Source organism: Entelurus aequoreus, linkage group LG12 (genome assembly GCF_033978785.1).
Source record: "Entelurus aequoreus isolate RoL-2023_Sb linkage group LG12, RoL_Eaeq_v1.1, whole genome shotgun sequence".
Classification (NCBI taxonomy): Eukaryota; Metazoa; Chordata; class Actinopteri; order Syngnathiformes; family Syngnathidae; genus Entelurus; species Entelurus aequoreus.
This window is the reverse complement of record NC_084742.1, coordinates 227,081-246,122: the sequence shown is the minus strand read 5'-3', so window position 1 is coordinate 246,122 and position 19,042 is coordinate 227,081. Positions and strand designations below refer to the sequence as shown.

The 19,042-nt window shown below is 44.4% G+C and overlaps 1 protein-coding gene across 1 annotated transcript in view; it reads right to left on the bottom strand.

The window, feature by feature from the left end:
* LOC133661325 (basic proline-rich protein-like) overlaps nt 1–18,449 on the bottom strand; it is a 48,447-nt gene extending 29,998 nt beyond the window's left edge. The window contains exon 1 of the mRNA XM_062064452.1: nt 18,161–18,449. Coding sequence (XP_061920436.1) covers nt 18,161–18,191 — 31 coding nt within the window. The 5' untranslated portion in view covers nt 18,192–18,449. The remainder of the gene's footprint in view (nt 1–18,160) is intronic.
* Between the last annotated feature and the right edge of the window lie 593 nt (nt 18,450–19,042).

Below are 19,042 nucleotides of genomic sequence, written 5' to 3'. Positions count from 1 at the left end.
GGTCTGTCTGCACGGACAACTCAATTCAACCTGCACTTCTGATAATGGGTAAATACACACACCCCTCAACCCCCGCCCCCCCCATCTCCCGAATTCGGAGGTCTCAAGGTTGGCAAGTATGCATTGACGTCACTTGCGTGATGCAAGCAGAGAAACATTTTGCCGCTTTTCCACAACACCCGCACACGCTCTGCCTCCCTCCCTCCCTGCCTCCCTCGCTCGCCCGCCTGCTCGCTCCAGCCCCCGTTGTAAACAGTCCGGGCGGGGAAGACGAGCGGTCCGGTAGCTACCAAAGCACTCCACCGAAGGAGCGAGCGACAATACAAAAGTGTGGTGCACTAGACCCCAGCGCTGATACTCCGACAGAGAGTCGCTGGGCGAATCAGACGTGTAACACGTTAGTGGTGATGTTAGCCCGTTCGAGGCTAATTGTGCTACCGTGACTGTAAACTCCACGGGGAGAGGGGGCGGCTCGCCGTGGAGTTTACAGTCACGGTAGCACAATTAGCCCCAAACGGGCTAACATCACCACTAACGTGTTACGCCCCCCCCCCATCCGCCCCCCCTCCCGTTGGCTCCAGACATAGACGATTTTTGATGCAATATTTCTTTGTTGAGCACAGGGGCACCCCGACGTGTCTTATTTCATTTCATTTTTATTTATCTCCTTCATTGATGTGCATCTTTGATCGATAGACAATTATACCTCAATTATACAATTATACAATTATACATTTATACACCAATGCCTGAGAAGGAGCAGGATGAAGAAAAATCTTATATTTGTCTGCCCCCTTCAACATAATACGTAGTCATACTTAATGATATCATATAAACCAACAATTACATCCAAATATAACGAAAACAAACAAAAAAACACACAAAAAAACACAAGAAGTAATATACACCTCACGGGATGATACAAAACAAATACAAAACCAGGCAAAAAATAAGTAAAATAATAAATATAAAGCAAAATGTAAACACTTATGGCTGTCCATATGATTTTATTGTTCTGTCTTTATATATTTTTTCAATTGGAATATATTTTTACAATCTTTTATCTCATTGTAAGGAGAATTCCATAGTTGAACCCTCACCACTGATATGCACATTTGATTTAAAGTCATCTTTGAATACTGATGTTGGAAAAGACCACCTCCCTGCGACAAGGGAGAATGGATATCTGGCAGGACCCAGCGCCCCAATATCTCTGGCCTGCGCTACCATCTTCAGCCAGGCATACTGCGTCATCAACTCCACTGCCACGTAGGACACAGCAGCGGACAGCTGAGAAGAGGACAACTACCAAGCAGCGGACAGCTGAGAAGAGGACAACTACCAATAAACCTCCCCAGCAAGCAAGTGTCCAACTAAAGAACAGCTTTGCCCCACTGTTGATGGACAATGGATCCCCCTCTGATTGCCTGAATAACCCACCATCACCACGCAGAAGGGTAAGACCTGCTAACTTTAAACCACAGAGAAAGCTAACGATATATATATATATATATATATATATATATATATATATATATAAGCGGCCCTAACCCTAACCCGTTAGGGCCGCTTGTTGTCACTGTTACTCAGAGTTGCATTGCAAAATTACACAGAATAAATGTGTTTATTTTGTTTAGAATTCAGATGGGATTTTATTTTTGATTTATATTGGCGGGTTATATGGACGGGAGGGGGGAGTTGTTTGTGCGGGAGGGGGGAGTTGTTTGTTATGTGGGATTAATTAGTGGCATATTAAATATAAGCCTGGTCGTCTTGTGGCTAATAGTTATACATGTCTTGTGGTTATTTGACAGTTGGTGCCGTGTGGCACCGCCAGGTAGGGTCACACCATCATGGCATGGGGGAAACTCTGGGTTTATGGTAATGAATGGAATAGTCTACTTGATTTGATGTTCAGTTTATGAACTTACATTCATATTTTGTTGAAGTATTATTCAATAAATATATTTATAAAGGATTTTTGAATTGTTGCTATTTTTAGAATATTTAAAAAAATCTCACGTACCCCTTGGCATACCTTCAAGTACCCCCAGGGGTACGCGTACCCCCATTTGAGAACCACTGATCTACATCAACAATATGATTTGACAGGACAGATGTATTACAAAAATATAGTGTACATATATTAGATTGTTGTGAGTGGATTAAGAATGGTTACAAATAAGAATGGCGACTCCTTCTAAAATGGATCGTTTTTGACACCGAGTGAAGGCAAGAAGGAAGGAGGCCTTCATCAAATTCAAAAACGCTCAGCCGGTACTGATAGGGACTGTATACAGACCCCCTAATCAGAGTGATTTCTATGGTGCTCAAGAGGAGTGCTTAGCTGAGGTAAACAACGTGGAGAAAATCATAACTGGAGATCTGAACACAGATATTCAACGCAGAGATGCGCCTGTCTTCAAATCTTACAGCAAGCTTTGTAATCTGCACAGTCTCACCCAACTAATAACACTACCCACAAGGGTGTGATTCCACCCAATCAACCATAGATCTCATTCTCACATCAGACCGGCCTAACATAAAAAATAGTGGGGTCATGATCTGTGGTCTTAGCGACCACTATCTAACCTTCTGCACCCGCAAAATAGCTAAACCCAAAGCCAACGGCCACATAACAGCTGAATACAGATCCCTTAAAACATACTCAGGTGATAATTTCAACCTAAAACTAGGTGAGTGGGACTGGTCCCCTGTGTTCACGAGCAACCTGGTCCATGATGCTTGGGATCGCTTCAAAACAGCGTTCCTAAAGATACTAAATGATATGGCTCCCGTGAAAACAGTCAGGATCAAAGCCCGCTCGGAACCATGGATGAATCCGGACCTATTAGCTGCCATAAAAGACAGAGACAGAAAATACTCTGAATACCAAAAGTGCAAAACTGAAGTAGATAAACAACCCAATAATATCAACCTCAAATCACTCCTTTCAACTCTCAAAAAGCAAAGCAATAAATTAAGAAATAAGTCAACCAACCTGACTAAATCCTTAAAAAAAATTACAATAATGACAAAATAGAGGAAAACACAAATAAGCCACGTGAGCTCTGGAAAATCCTCAACAAGCAGCTTCCTGGCTGCAGCCAGAAACTTAAAACCAGACTCACCAACATCAGCATCAAGGAGGGTGACTCCCTCATTACAGACAAAATGGGGGTAGCTAGCACACTTAACACCTTTTTCACCAGCATAGCCACAACTCTTGTCAACAAGCTGTCCCACCACTCGGGTCGCTTTGGTGTAGAACACATTAAAGCCTTCTACAGAAAGCTAGGAGTATTCAACGATGATTTCAAATCTCCTCTCTGGTCAACAAAAGCACCTTGAGGATTCTGGCGGGAACTCTCGTTCAACCCTTTTTCTATTATGCATGCACCTCCTGGTACCCTAGCACCTCCAAAACCCTCAAATCTAAACTCCAAACATCTCAGAACAAGCTAGTCAGGTTACTTCTAGACCTCCACCCCAGATCACACCTCACTCCTACCCACTTCACCAAAGTGGGCTGGCTCAAGGTGGAGGACAGAGTTAAACAACTTGCACTGAGCCTAGTCTATAAAATCCACTACACCTCCCTGATACCGAAGTACATGTCAAACTACTTCCTTAACGTAAATGACCGCCATAACCACAACACCAGGGGGAGCTCCACTAACCACGTTAAACCCAGATTCCCAACTAACAAAGGTCTTAACTCATTCTCCTTCTATGCCACATCAATGTGGAATGCACTCCCAACAGGTATAAAAGAAAGGGCATCTCTATCCTCCTTCAAAACCGCAATAAAAGTTCACCTCCAGGCAGCTACAACCCTAAACTAACCCCCTCCCCCCTCCACATCCCACCTCCCCGGATTGTAAATAATCAAATGTAAATAATCAAATGTATATACTTGTTCTTATGCTTTCTGAACTCACTATGTTCTCTGCTGGCTGTACATATCCTACCAAGTAAACACTGTACATATCTTAGCAAGTAAACACTGTACATATCCTACCAAGTAAACACTGTACATATCCTACCAAGTAAACACTGTACATATCTTAGCAAGTAAACACTGTACATATCCTACCAAGTAAACACTGTACATATCCTACCAAGTAAACACCGTACATATCCTACCAAGTAAACACTGTACATATCCTACCAAGTAAACACTGTACATATCCTACCAAGTAAAGACTGTACATATCCTACCAAGTAAACACCGTACATATCCTACCAAGTAAACACTGTACATATCCTACCAAGTAAACACTGTACATATCCTACCAAGTAAACACTGTACATATCCTACCAAGTAAAGACTGTACATATCCTACCAAGTAAACACCGTACATATCCTAGCAAGTAAACACTGTACATATCCTACCAAGTAAACACTGTACATATCCTACCAAGTAAACACCGTACATATCCTACCAAGTAAACACTGTACATATCCTACCAAGTAAACACTGTACATATCCTACCAAGTAAACACTGTACATATCCTACCAAGTAAACACCGTACATATCCTACCAAGTAAACACCGTACATATCCTACCAAGTAAACACTGTACATATCCTACCAAGTAAACACCGTACATATCCTACCAAGTAAACACCGTACATATCCTACCAAGTAAACACTGTACATATCCTACCAAGTAAACACTGTACATATCCTACCAAGTAAACACCGTACATATCCTACCAAGTAAACACCGTACATATCCTACCAAGTAAACACTGTACATATCCTACCAAGTAAACACTGTACATATCCTACCAAGTAAACACTGTACATATCCTACCAAGTAAACACCGTACATATCCTACCAAGTAAACACTGTACATATCCTACCAAGTAAACACCGTACATATCCTACCAAGTAAACACTGTACATATCCTACCAAGTAAACACTGTACATATCCTACCAAGTAAACACTGTACATATCCTACCAAGTAAACACTGTACATATCCTACCAAGTAAACACTGTACATATCCTACCAAGTAAACACTGTACATATCCTACCAAGTAAACCCTGTACATATCCTACCAAGTAAACACTGTACATATCCTAGCAAGTAAACACTGTACATATCCTAGCAAGTAAACACTGTACATATCATCATCATCATCATCGGCAGCTCAGTCTCGAGAGACCATACTGATGCGCGTCTGGAGTCTTGTCATGTTGTTTGGCATCGTCTGCTATGGCTGCGCAGTCCGATCTGTGAGTGACAGTCTTTATTGCAGTTTGTGCAAATGAATAAGGTGGCCTGGGTTTGAGGGGTTGCTGCAGTGCACTTCCTGCGTCTCCTCTTCTCTGCTGCAAGCCGATCTCTTGCCACCTCAGCTTCTGCACTGCCCTTGTGGACAGTCTGACGCCAAGCATTTCTGTCCATGGCCTGTACCTCCCAGCTGTCAGGAGAGATGTTGCATGCTTTCATGTCTCTTTTGCAGACGTCCTTGAAGCGTAGTAGGGGGCGACCAGCTCGTCTGGTGCCAATGGTCAGTTGTCCATACATGATGTCCTTAGGTAGTCTTCCATCCTCCATCCGTCGGACATGGCCGAGCCAGCGGAGACGGCGTTGACTCAGCAGGGAGTACATGCTGGGGATCTTGGCGCGCTGCAGGATGTTGGTGTATGGGATGTGGTCCTGCCAGCTGATGTTGAGGATGCGCCTGAGGCACCGCATGTGGAAGGTGTTGAGCCGACGTTCTTGCTTCATATAGGTGGTCCAGGATTCACTTCCATAGAGAAGGGTGCTGAGAACGCAGGCCTGATATACACGGATCTTGGTGTGTTCTGACAGCGCTCCGTTCTCCCACACTCTCTTGGTCAGTCTAGCCATGATGGTATTTGCCTTTCCGAGACGCCTGTCCAGTTCGATGTCCAGTGAGAGGTTGTTGCTGATTGTTGATCCCAAGTAGGTGAACTTGTCCACAGTGTCCAGTCTGATGTTATCAACTGTGATGGAGGGGGCAGTACTGATGTCTTGTGCACTGATGTTGGTCTTCTTCAGGCTTATTGTGAGCCCAAACTGCTTACAAGCATCGGCAAAGCGGTCAGCCAAACTCTGAAGGGCATCCTCTGTGTGAGTCATGAGGGCTGCATCATCAGCAAACAACATCTCCCTGATGAGAACTGTCCTGACCTTGGTCTTAGAACGCAGTCGCGCCAGGTTAAACAATCTCCCATCAGACCGGGTGTGCAGGTATACACCATCAGTGGAGTAGTCGAAGGCGTAAGACAGGAGCAGGGAAAAGAAAATCCCGAAAAGGGTTGGTGCAAGTACACAGCCCTGCTTGACACCACTGTTGATACAGAATGGTTCTGAGGATGATCCGTCATACAGGACTGTGCCCTTCATGTTGACATGGAAGGAGGTCACCATGCTGCCGAGCTTTGGGGGGCAGCCAATCTTCTCAAGGAGCTGGAATAGGCCTTCCCTGCTGACCAGATCGAAGGCCTTGGTGAGGTCTATGAACATCATGTAGAGTGGCTGGCCTTGCTCTCTACTCTTTTCCTGGAGCTGTCGAAGGGAAAAGATCATGTCAGTTGTCGACCTGCCTGCTCTGAAGCCACATTGGGATTCTGGATAGACACGATCCGCGAGTCTCTGCAGCCTGTTGAGGAGGATGCGTGCATACACTTTGCCGACAATGCTGAGAAGGGAGATCCCTCTGTAGTTGTTGCAGTCACTGCGGTCACCTTTGTTTTTATACAGTGTCACAATGGTGGCGTCACGCATGTCTTGTGGGACTGCACCTTCCTCCCAGCACATGCAGAGCAACTCATACAGAGGCTGAAGCAGGGCAGGTTTCCCGTGCTTGATGGCTTCAGGTGGGATGTTATCGCTACCTGGTGCTTTGTCGTTTGGGAGGGCATCAATGGCTTTGCTGAGCTCTTCCATAGTGGGCACTTCATCTAGCTCCTCCATGATGGGCAGATCCTTCGTACCACTAAGGGCAGCATTGGAAACTGATGTTTCACGGGAGTACAGTTCTGAGTAGTGTTCCACCCATCTGGTCATCTGTTCCTCCCGGTTAGTGATCTTCTCCCCTGACAGAGATTTCAGGGGGCAATTCCTTTTACTGCAGGGCCAAGGGCCTTTTTGATGCCGTTGTACATGCCGCGTGTGTTTCCGGACTCGGCACAGCTCTGTATTTCCTTACACAGTTGTTGCCAATATTCATTGGCACACTGTCTAGCAACACGCTGGGTGGTGTTCCGAGCCCTTCTGAGTGCTGTGAGTGTCTGTTCATTTGGGCATTCCTTGTGTGCTAAGAAGGCTGCACGTTTAGCCTCTATTTCTGGTTTCATCCTTGGAAGGTGGGCTTTGAACCAATCCTGGCAGGGATGTTCTTTCTTGCCAAACGAGGACATGGCCGTGTTGTAAATTTTGTCCCTCATGGCATTCCACTTTCCTGTGGCGTCATGATCTGGCAGGTCCTGTAGGGCTTCATCCAGGTTGGTTACATATGCGTCCACCTTAAGGGGATCTGACATGTGTACTGTGTTGATCCGGGGGCGGCCTTTTGGTTTGGAGTGATGTAGCTTGCGTGGCTGGAGACGCACTTTGCTGCACACAAGGGCATGGTCAGTGTCACAGTCTGCACTATGGTAGCTTCTGGTGATGAGGACATTGTTTAAGGCAGAGCGCCTGGTGATGGCAAGGTCGAGTTGGTGCCAGCGTTGGGACCGCGGATGCCTCCACGACACTCTGTGTGATGGTTTACACTCGAAGAAGGTGTTTGTAATGCAGAGGTCATGGTAGGAGCACAGTTCCAGCAGCCTTTGACCATTCTCATTTACCTTCCCTGTGCCATGACGTCCAAGGCAGGAGGGCCATGACTTGTGATCTGCACCTACTCTGGCATTGAAGTCGCCAAGGAGGAATAAGGGCTCATCTTTTGGGAGGCCCTTTATCAGTTCATCAAGCTGCCCATAGAACTAGTCTTTTGTGTCTTCCGATGAGGTGAGAGTGGGAGCGACATACATATACATATACTACATATACTACCAAGTAAACACTGTACATATCCTACCAAGTAAACACTGTACATATCCTACCAAGTAAACCCTGTACATATCCTACCAAGTAAACACTGTACATATCCTACCAAGTAAACACTGTACATATCCTACCAAGTCACACCTACACTGTTTCAATGTCCATTTCTCTGATGATGCAATTGTTGATGACTGAAGTGCTGATATCAACCAAACCTAACCCCCCCCCCCCCCACACACACACATCCCACCCCCCGGATTGTAAACAATGTAAATAATTCAATGTATATACTCTGATGATGAACTTGTGTGATGACTGTATTATGATGATAGTATATATCTGATAGTATATATCTGATAGTATATATCTGATAGTATATATCTGATAGTATATATCTGATAGTATATATCTGATAGTATATATCTGATAGTATATATTTGTACCATGAATTGATGAACGTGGACCCCGACTTAAACAAGTGGAACAACTTATTGGGGTGTTACCATTTAGTGATCAATTGTACGGAATATGTACTGTACTGTGCAACCTACTAATACAAGTCTCAATCAATCAATCAATCAAACTAGGTGAGTCCTGACAGGCTGCTGAGGTGGAGGCTGGTGCAGATGAGGTGGAGGTTGGTGCAGATGAGGTGGAGGTTGGTGCAGATGAGGTGGAGGCTGGTGCAGATGAGGTGGAGGTTGGTGCAGATGAGGTGGAGGCTGGTACAGATGAGGTGGAGGTTGGTGCAGATGAGGTGGAGGTTGGTGCAGATGAGGTGGAGGCTGGTACAGATGAGGTGGAGGTTGGTGCAGATGAGGTGGAGGTTGGGGCAGATGAGGTGGAGGCTGGTACAGATGAGGTGGAGGTTGGTGCAGATGAGGTGGAGGTTGGTGCAGATGAGGTGGAGGCTGGTGCAGATGAGGTGGAGGCTGGTGCAGATGAGGTGGAGGCTGGTGTAGATGAGGTGGAGACTGGTGCAGATGAGGTGGAGACTGGTGTAGATGAGGTGGAGGCTGGTGCAGATGAGGTGGAGACTGGTGCAGATGAGGTGGAGGCTGGTGCAGATGAGGTGGAGACTGGTGTAGATGAGGTGGAGACTGGTGCAGATGAGGTGGAGACTGGTGTAGATGAGGTGGAGGCTGGTGTAGATGAGGTGGAGGCTGGTGTAGATGAGGTGGAGGCTGGTGTAGATGAGGTGGAGGCTGGTGTAGATGAGGTGGAGGCTGGTGTAGATGAGGTGGAGGCTGGTGTAGATGAGGTGGAGGTTGGTGCAGATGAGGTGGAGGCTGGTGCAGATGAGGTGGAGGTTGGTGCAGATGAGGTGGAGGCTGGTGCAGATGAGGTGGAGGCTGGTGTAGATGAGGTGGAGGCTGGTGTAGATGAGGTGGAGGCTGGTGTAGATGAGGTGGAGGCTGGTGTAGATGAGGTGGTGGCTGGTGTAGATGAGGTGGAGGCTGGTGTAGATGAGGTGGAGGCTGGTGTAGATGAGGTGGAGGCTGGTGTAGATGAGGTGGAGGCTGGTGCAGAGCAGTACCAACTTTATCAGCTCTTCTTCTGCCTCCTCCTCACTCCAGCATTCCATGTTGGATCAGCAAGATGACACCTCCTGCTTTATCTCCTGATGACCTCCACCTTCTTGTCTGCTCCACACATTCCTCACCACACACACTGCATGCAAGTCTGCGTGTGTGTGTGTGTGTGTGTGTGTGTGTGTGTGTGTGTGTGTGTGTGTGTGTGTGTGTGTGTGTGTGTGTGTGTGCGTGTGTGTGCGCGTGCGCGTGTGCGTGTGCGTGTGCGTGTGCGTGTGCGTGTGCGTGCGCGTGCGTTCCAGCACTATGGACTCTTCCATAAACTATTGGTTCTCAAAAAACTACTCAGAGGTGCCATCCAATATTCATCCAAGCAGTCCTGCAGCGTGTTTACTTGTGTGTGATATCATGTGCGATACAAGCAGTCCTGCAGCGTGTTTACTTGTGTGTGATATCATGTGCGATACAAGCAGTCCTGCAGCGTGTTTACTTGTGTGTGATATAATGTGCGATACAAGCAGTCCTGCAGAGTGTTTACTTGTGTGTGATATCATGTGCGATACAAGCAGTCCTGCAGAGTGTTTACTTGTGTGTGATATCATGTGCGATACAAGCAGTCCTGCAGCGTGTTTACTTGTGTGGGATTAATTTGTGACATATTAAATTTAAGCCTGGTTGTGTTGTGGCTAATAGTTATATATATATGTCTCACAGAAGTCATCACTTCATGCTCACAGACGTCATCACTTCATGCTCACAGACGTCATCACTTCATGCTCACAGACGTCATCACTTCATGCTCACAGACGTCATCACTTCATGCTCACAGACGTCAGACGTCATCACTTCATGCTCACAGAAGTCAGACTTCATCACTTCATGCTCACAGAAGTCATCACTTCATGCTCACAGAAGTCATCACTTCATGCTCACAGACGTCAGACGTCATCACTTCATGCTCACAGAAGTCATCACTTCATGCTCACAGACGTCAGACGTCATCACTTCATGCTCACAGAAGTCATCACTTCATGCCCACAGAAGTCATCACTTCATGCTCACAGACGTCAGACGTCATCACTTCATGCTCACAGAAGTCAGACTTCATCACTTCATGCTCACAGAAGTCAGACGTCATCACTTCATGCTCACAGAAGTCAGACGTCATCACTTCATGCTCACAGAAGTCAGACTTCATCACTTCATGCTCACAGACGTCAGACTTCATCACTTCATGCTCAGAGAAGTCAGACTTCATCACTTCATGCTCACAGACGTCAGACGTCATCACTTCATGCTCACAGAAGTCATCACTTCATGCTCACAGAAGTCAGACGTCATCACTTCATGCTCACAGAAGTCAGACTTCATCACTTCATGCTCACAGAAGTCAGACTTCATCACTTCATGCTCACAGAAGTCAGACTTCATCACTTCATGCTCACAGAAGTCAGACGTCATCACTTCATGCTCACAGAAGTCAGACTTCATCACTTCATGCTCACAGAAGTCAGACTTCATCACTTCATGCTCACAGACGTCAGACTTCATCACTTCATGCTCAGAGAAGTCAGACTTCATCACTTCATGCTCACAGAAGTCAGACGTCATCACTTCATGCTCACAGAAGTCAGACTTCATCACTTCATGCTCACAGAAGTCAGACGTCATCACTTCATGCTCACAGAAGTCAGACTTCATCACTTCATGCTCACAGAAGTCAGACTTCATCACTTCATGCTCACAGACGTCAGACTTCATCACTTCATGCTCAGAGAAGTCAGACTTCATCACTTCATGCTCACAGAAGTCAGACGTCATCCCTTCATGCTCACAGAAGTCAGACTTCATCACTTCATGCTCACAGAAGTCAGACTTCATCACTTCATGCTCACAGACCCCAGACTTCATCACTTCATGCTCACAGAAGTCAGACTTCATCACTTCATGCTCAGAGAAGTCAGACTTCATCACTTCATGCTCACAGAAGTCAGACGTCATCACTTCATGCTCACAGAAGTCAGACTTCATCACTTCATGCTCACAGAAGTCAGACTTCATCACTTCATGCTCACAGAAGTCAGACTTCATCACTTCATGCTCACAGACCCCAGACTTCATCACTTCATGCTCACAGAAGTCAGACTTCATCACTTCATGCTCACAGACCCCAGACTTCATCACTTCATTCTCACAGAAGTCAGACTTCATCACTTCATGCTCACAGAAGTCAGACTTCATCACTTCATGCTCACAGAAGTCAGACTTCATCACTTCATGCTCACAGATGTCAGACTTCATCACATCATGCTCACAGACGTCAGACTTCATCACTTCATGCTCACAGAAGTCAGACTTCATCACTTCATGCTAACAGAAGTCAGACTTCATCACTTCGTGCTCACAGACGTCAGACTTCATCACTTCGTGCTCACAGAAGTCAGACTTCATCACTTCATGCTCACAGAAGTCAGACTTCATCACTTCATGCTCACAGAAGTCAGACTTCATCACTTCATGCTCACAGATGTCAGACTTCATCACATCATGCTCACAGACGTCAGACTTCATCACTTCATGCTCACAGAAGTCAGACGTCATCACTTCATGCTCACAGAAGTCAGACTTCATCACTTCATGCTCACAGAAGTCAGACTTCATCACTTCATGCTCACAGACGTCAGACTTCATCACTTCATGCTCAGAGAAGTCAGACTTCATCACTTCATGCTCACAGAAGTCAGACGTCATCACTTCATGCTCACAGAAGTCAGACTTCATCACTTCATGCTCAGAGAAGTCAGACTTCATCACTTCATGCTCACAGAAGTCAGACTTCATCACTTCATGCTCACAGAAGTCAGACTTCATCACTTCATGCTCACAGAAGTCAGACTTCATCACTTCATGCTCACAGACCCCAGACTTCATCACTTCATGCTCACAGAAGTCAGACTTCATCACTTCATGCTCAGAGAAGTCAGACTTCATCACTTCATGCTCACAGAAGTCAGACGTCATCACTTCATGCTCACAGAAGTCAGACTTCATCACTTCATGCTCACAGAAGTCAGACTTCATCACTTCATGCTCACAGACCCCAGACTTCATCACTTCATGCTCACAGAAGTCAGACTTCATCACTTCATGCTCACAGAAGTCAGACTTCATCACTTCATGCTCACAGACCCCAGACTTCATCACTTCATGCTCACAGAAGTCAGACTTCATCACTTCATGCTCACAGACCCCAGACTTCATCACTTCATTCTCACAGAAGTCAGACTTCATCACTTCATGCTCACAGAAGTCAGACTTCATCACTTCATGCTCACAGAAGTCAGACTTCATCACTTCATGCTCACAGATGTCAGACTTCATCACATCATGCTCACAGACGTCAGACTTCATCACTTCATGCTCACAGAAGTCAGACTTCATCACTTCATGCTAACAGAAGTCAGACTTCATCACTTCATGCTCACAGACGTCAGACTTCATCACTTCGTGCTCACAGAAGTCAGACTTCATCACTTCATGCTCACAGAAGTCAGACTTCATCACTTCATGCTCACAGAAGTCAGACTTCATCACTTCATGCTCACAGAAGTCAGACTTCATCACTTCATGCTCAGAGAAGTCAGACTTCATCACTTCATGCTCACAGAAGTCAGACTTCATCACTTCATGCTCACAGAAGTCAGACTTCATCACTTCATGCTCACAGATGTCAGACTTCATCACATCATGCTCACAGACGTCAGACTTCATCACTTCATGCTCACAGAAGTCAGACTTCATCACTTCATGCTAACAGAAGTCAGACGTCATCACTTCATGCTCACAGACGTCAGACTTCATCACTTCGTGCTCACAGAAGTCAGACTTCATCACTTCATGCTCACAGACGTCAGACTTCATCACTTCATGCTCACAGAAGTCAGACTTCATCACTTCATGCTCACAGAAGTCAGACTTCATCACTTCATGCTCACAGAAGTCAGACGTCATCACTCCATGCTCACAGAAGTCAGACTTCATCACTTCATGCTCACAGAAGTCAGACTTCATCACTTCATGCTCACAGACCCCAGACTTCATCACTTCATGCTCACAGAAGTCAGACTTCATCACTTCATGCTCACAGACCCCAGACTTCATCACTTCATTCTCACAGAAGTCAGACTTCATCACTTCATGCTCACAGAAGTCAGACTTCATCACTTCATGCTCACAGAAGTCAGACTTCATCACTTCATGCTCACAGATGTCAGACTTCATCACTTCATGCTCACAGACGTCAGACTTCATCACTTCATGCTCACAGAAGTCAGACTTCATCACTTCATGCTCACAGACGTCAGACTTCATCACTTCGTGCTCACAGAAGTCAGACTTCATCACTTCATGCTCACAGAAGTCAGACTTCATCACTTCATGCTCACAGAAGTCAGACTTCATCACTTCATGCTCACAGAAGTCAGACTTCATCACTTCGTGCTCACAGAAGTCAGACTTCATCACTTCGTGCTCACAGAAGTCAGACTTCATCACTTCATGCTCACAGAAGTCAGACTTCATCACTTCATGCTCACAGAAGTCAGACTTCATCACTTCATGCTCACAGAAGTCAGACTTCATCACTTCGTGCTCACAGAAGTCAGACTTCATCACTTCATGCTCACAGAAGTCAGACTTCATCACTTCATGCTCAGAGAAGTCAGACTTCATCACTTCATGCTCACAGAAGTCAGACTTCATCACTTCGTGCTCACAGAAGTCAGACTTCATCACTTCATGCTCACAGAAGTCAGACTTCATCACTTCATGCTCACAGAAGTCAGACTTCATCACTTCGTGCTCACAGAAGTCAGACTTCATCACTTCATGCTCACAGAAGTCAGACTTCATCACTTCATGCTCACAGAAGTCAGACTTCATCACTTCATGCTCACAGAAGTCAGACTTCATCACTTCGTGCTCACAGAAGTCAGACTTCATCACTTCATGCTCACAGACGTAGATACATGTCTACATGACATCTCCATCAGTAACTGGATCAGTCTTGCAAGATATTTCATGTTCACACTGAGAAACTTTCTTCTTTTTGGCAAATAATCATGAAGTTAGAATGTAATGGCAGCAACACATGGCAAAAAAGGCATGTTCACCACTGTGTTACATGGCCTTTCCTTTTAACAACACTCAGCAAAGGTTTGGGAAGTGAGGAGACACATTTTTGAAGTGGAATTCTTTCCCATTCTTGCTTGATGTACAGCTTAAGTTGTTCAACAGTCTCCCTTCTCATATTTTAGCCTGCACACATTTTCAATGTCTGGACTACAGGCAGGCCAGTCTAGTACCCACACTCTTTTACTATGAAGCCACGTTGATGTAACACCTGGCTTGGCATTGTCTTGCTGAAATAAGCAGGGGCGTCCATGGTAACGTTGCTTGGATGGCAACATATGTTGCTCCAAAAGCTGTAAATGGTAAATGGGTTATACTTATATAGCGCTTTTCTACCTTCAAGGTACTCAAAGCGCTTTGACACTATTTCCACATTCACCCATTCACACACACATTCACACACTGATGGCGGGAGCTGCCATGCAAGGCCCTAACCACGACCCATCAGGAGCAAGGGTGAAGCGTCTTGCTCAAGGACACAACGGACGTGACGAGGTTGGTAGAAGGTGGGGATTGAACCAGGAACCCTCAGGTTGCTGGCACGGCCACTCTCCCAACTGCGCCACGCCGTCCTGTATGTACCTTTCAGCATTAATGGTGCCTTCACAGATGTGTAAGTTACCCATGTCTTGGCCACTAATACACCCCCATACCATCACACACTAATACACCCCCATACCATCACACATGCTGCCTTTTACACTTTCACCCTAGAACAATCCGGATGGTTCTTTTCCATGTGAACATCATCATATTCCAACTTTGACATCAACATCATCTCATTCCAACTTTGACATCAACATCATCTCATTCCAACTTTGACATGAACATCATCTCATTCCAACTTTGACATCAACATCATCTCATTCCAACTTTGACATCAACATCATCTCATTCCAACTTTGACATGAACATCATCTCATTCCAACTTTGACATGAACATCATCTCATTCCAACTTTGACATCAACATCATCTCATTCCAACTTTGACATGAACATCATCTCATTCCAACTTTGACATCAACATCATCTCATTCCAACTTTGACATCAACATCATCTCATTCCAACTTTGACATGAACATCATCTCATTCCAACTTTGACATGAACATCATCTCATTCCAACTTTGACATGAACATCATCTCATTCCAACTTTGACATCAACATCATCTCATTCCAACTTTGACATCAACATCATCTCATTCCAACTTTGACATGAACATCATCTCATTCCAACTTTGACATCAACATCATCTCATTCCAACTTTGACATCATCATCTCATTCCAACTTTGACATCAACATCATCTCATTCCAACTTTGACATGAACATCATCTCATTCCAACTTTGACATGAACATCATCTCATTCCAACTTTGACATCAACATCATCTCATTCCAACTTTGACATGAACATCATCTCATTCCAACTTTGACATGAACATCATCTCATTCCAACTTTGACATCAACATCATCTCATTCCAACTTTGACATCAACATAATCTCATTCCAACTTTGACATGAACATCATCTCATTCCAACTTTGACATGAACATCATCTCATTCCAACTTTGACATCAACATCATCTCATTCCAACTTTGACATGAACATCATCTCATTCCAACTTTGACATGAACATCATCTCATTCCAACATCATCTCATTCCAACTTTGACATCAACATCATCTCATTCCAACTTTGACATGAACATCATCTCATTCCAACTTTGACATGAACATCATCTCATTCCAACATCATCTCATTCCAACTTTGACATCAACATCATCTCATTCCAACTTTGACATGAACATCATCTCATTCCAACTTTGACATCAACATCATCTCATTCCAACTTTGACATCAACATCATCTCATTCCAACTTTGACATGAACATCATCTCATTCCAACTTTGACATGAACATCATCTCATTCCAACTTTGACATCAACATCATCTCATTCCAACTTTGACATGAACATCATCTCATTCCAACTTTGACATCAACATCATCTCATTCCAACTTTGACATCAACATCATCTCATTCCAACTTTGACATCAACATCATCTCATTCCAACTTTGACATGAACATCATCTCATTCCAACTTTGACATCAACATCATCTCATTCCAACTTTGACATCAACATCATCTCATTCCAACTTTGACATGAACATCATCTCATTCCAACTTTGACATGAACATCATCTCATTCCAACTTTGACATCAACATCATCTCATTCCAACTTTGACATGAACATCATCTCATTCCAACTTTGACATTAACATCATCTCATTCCAACTTTGACATCAACGTCATCTCATTCCAACTTTGACATCAACATCATCTCTTTTGTCACTTTCTTCTCATGCAAACACATAAATTGTCATCTATCTTTCAGCACTTTGTGTTTCTCATTCCTCTGCACCTGTCACTGCCTCTCACTACTCCGTGCTAGTGTTTGTGAGTACTACTACTATTCATTGTGAGTACTACTGCTATTCATTGAGAGTACTACTGCTATTCATTGAGAGTACTACTGCTATTCATTGAGAGTACTACTGCTATTCATTGTGAGTACTACTGCTATTCATTGTGAGTACTACTGCTATTCATTGAGAGTACTACTGCTATTCATTGAGAGTACTACTGCTATTCATTGTGAGTACTACTGCTATTCATTGTGAGTACTACTGCTATTCATTGAGAGTACTACTGCTATTCATTGAGAGTACTACTGCTATTCATTGAGAGTACTACTGCTGTTCATTGAGAGTACTACTGCTGTTCATTGAGAGTACTACTGCTGTTCATTGAGAGTACTACTGCTATTCAATATGAGTACTACTAGTATTCAATGAGAGTATTACTAGTATTCAATGAGAGTACTACTGCTATTCATTGAGAGTACTAATAGTATTCAATGAGAGTACTACTGCTATTCATTGAGAGTACTACTAGTATTCAATGAGAGTATTACTAGTATTCAATGAGAGTACTACTGCTATTCATTGAGAGTACTAATAGTATTCAATGAGAGTACTACTAGTATTCAATGAGAGTACTACTAGTATTCAATGAGAGTACTACTAGTATTCATTGAGAGTACTACTAGTATTCATTGAGAGTACTACTAGTATTCAATTAGAGTATTACTAGTATTCAATGAGAGTACTACTAGTATTCATTGAGAGTACTACTAGTATTCAATGAGTACTACTGCTATTCAATATGAGTACTACTAGTATTCATGGATTACTACTAGTATTCATTGAGAGTACTACTAGTATTCATGGATTACTACTAGTATTCATTGAGAGTACTACTAGTATTCATTGAGAGTACTACTAGTATTCATTGAGAGTACTACTAGTGAGTACTGGTACTGAGCAGTATTTGACTCACCGACTGCGAGCATCAAGCAGGCAAACTTCATCGTAGCTCCAAAGACGTTCCGTGTCTTCTGCCGGATGCGATACTGCTGATATCGCTGCTATGGTTGATATCGTTGATATGGTTGATGCAGTGCAATGAAAGTGTCCTTCACGCAGCTGCAAGAGAACCACGAGGCTCCTTTTGTGTCTTACTGCCTCAAAGTGAAAGGCAAGAATGCTTTTCTTCCTCTTTAAAAACTTTTTTCCGCCGTCTCCTTGGCTGCCAAACTCTCTCTCTCCTCTCTCTCTCTCCTCTCCTCTCTCTCTCTCCTCTCCTCTCTCTCCTCTCCTCTCCTCTCTCTCTCCTCTCCTCTCTCTCCTCTCTCTCTCTCCTCTCTCTCTCTCCTCTCCTCTCTCTCTTTCTCCTCTCTCTCTCTCCTCTTCTCTCTCTCCTCTCTCTGTCTCTCTCTCTGTCTCTGTCTCTCCTCTCCCCCCCCCCCCCCCGCCCCCCTGTGTGCGGTGGCTGTGCAGCTGAGATGTTCCCAAAGGAGCGCTGCCTCTTATCCAGCCTGCAGAGTTTTCAATAACAAAGGAAACTCCCAGACAATGTGGGCATCCCCCCCCTTCCCACCCCGCCCGACCCCCGCCATGGTGCGGGGGTCACATCAGCAGCGAGCGTTTGAGGACAGGAAGTTGTCATCTTCTTCTTGACACTCTCACGCAAACATTGTACACGCAAAAAGTACGTCAGGCGTGTATACAAGTACATACTAACAATTACTACAAACTAGTGAAACATGTATACAAGTATATACTAACAAATACTACAAACTAGTGAAACATGTATACAAATACATACTAACAATTACTACAAACTAGTGAAACATGTATACAAGTATATACTAACAAATAC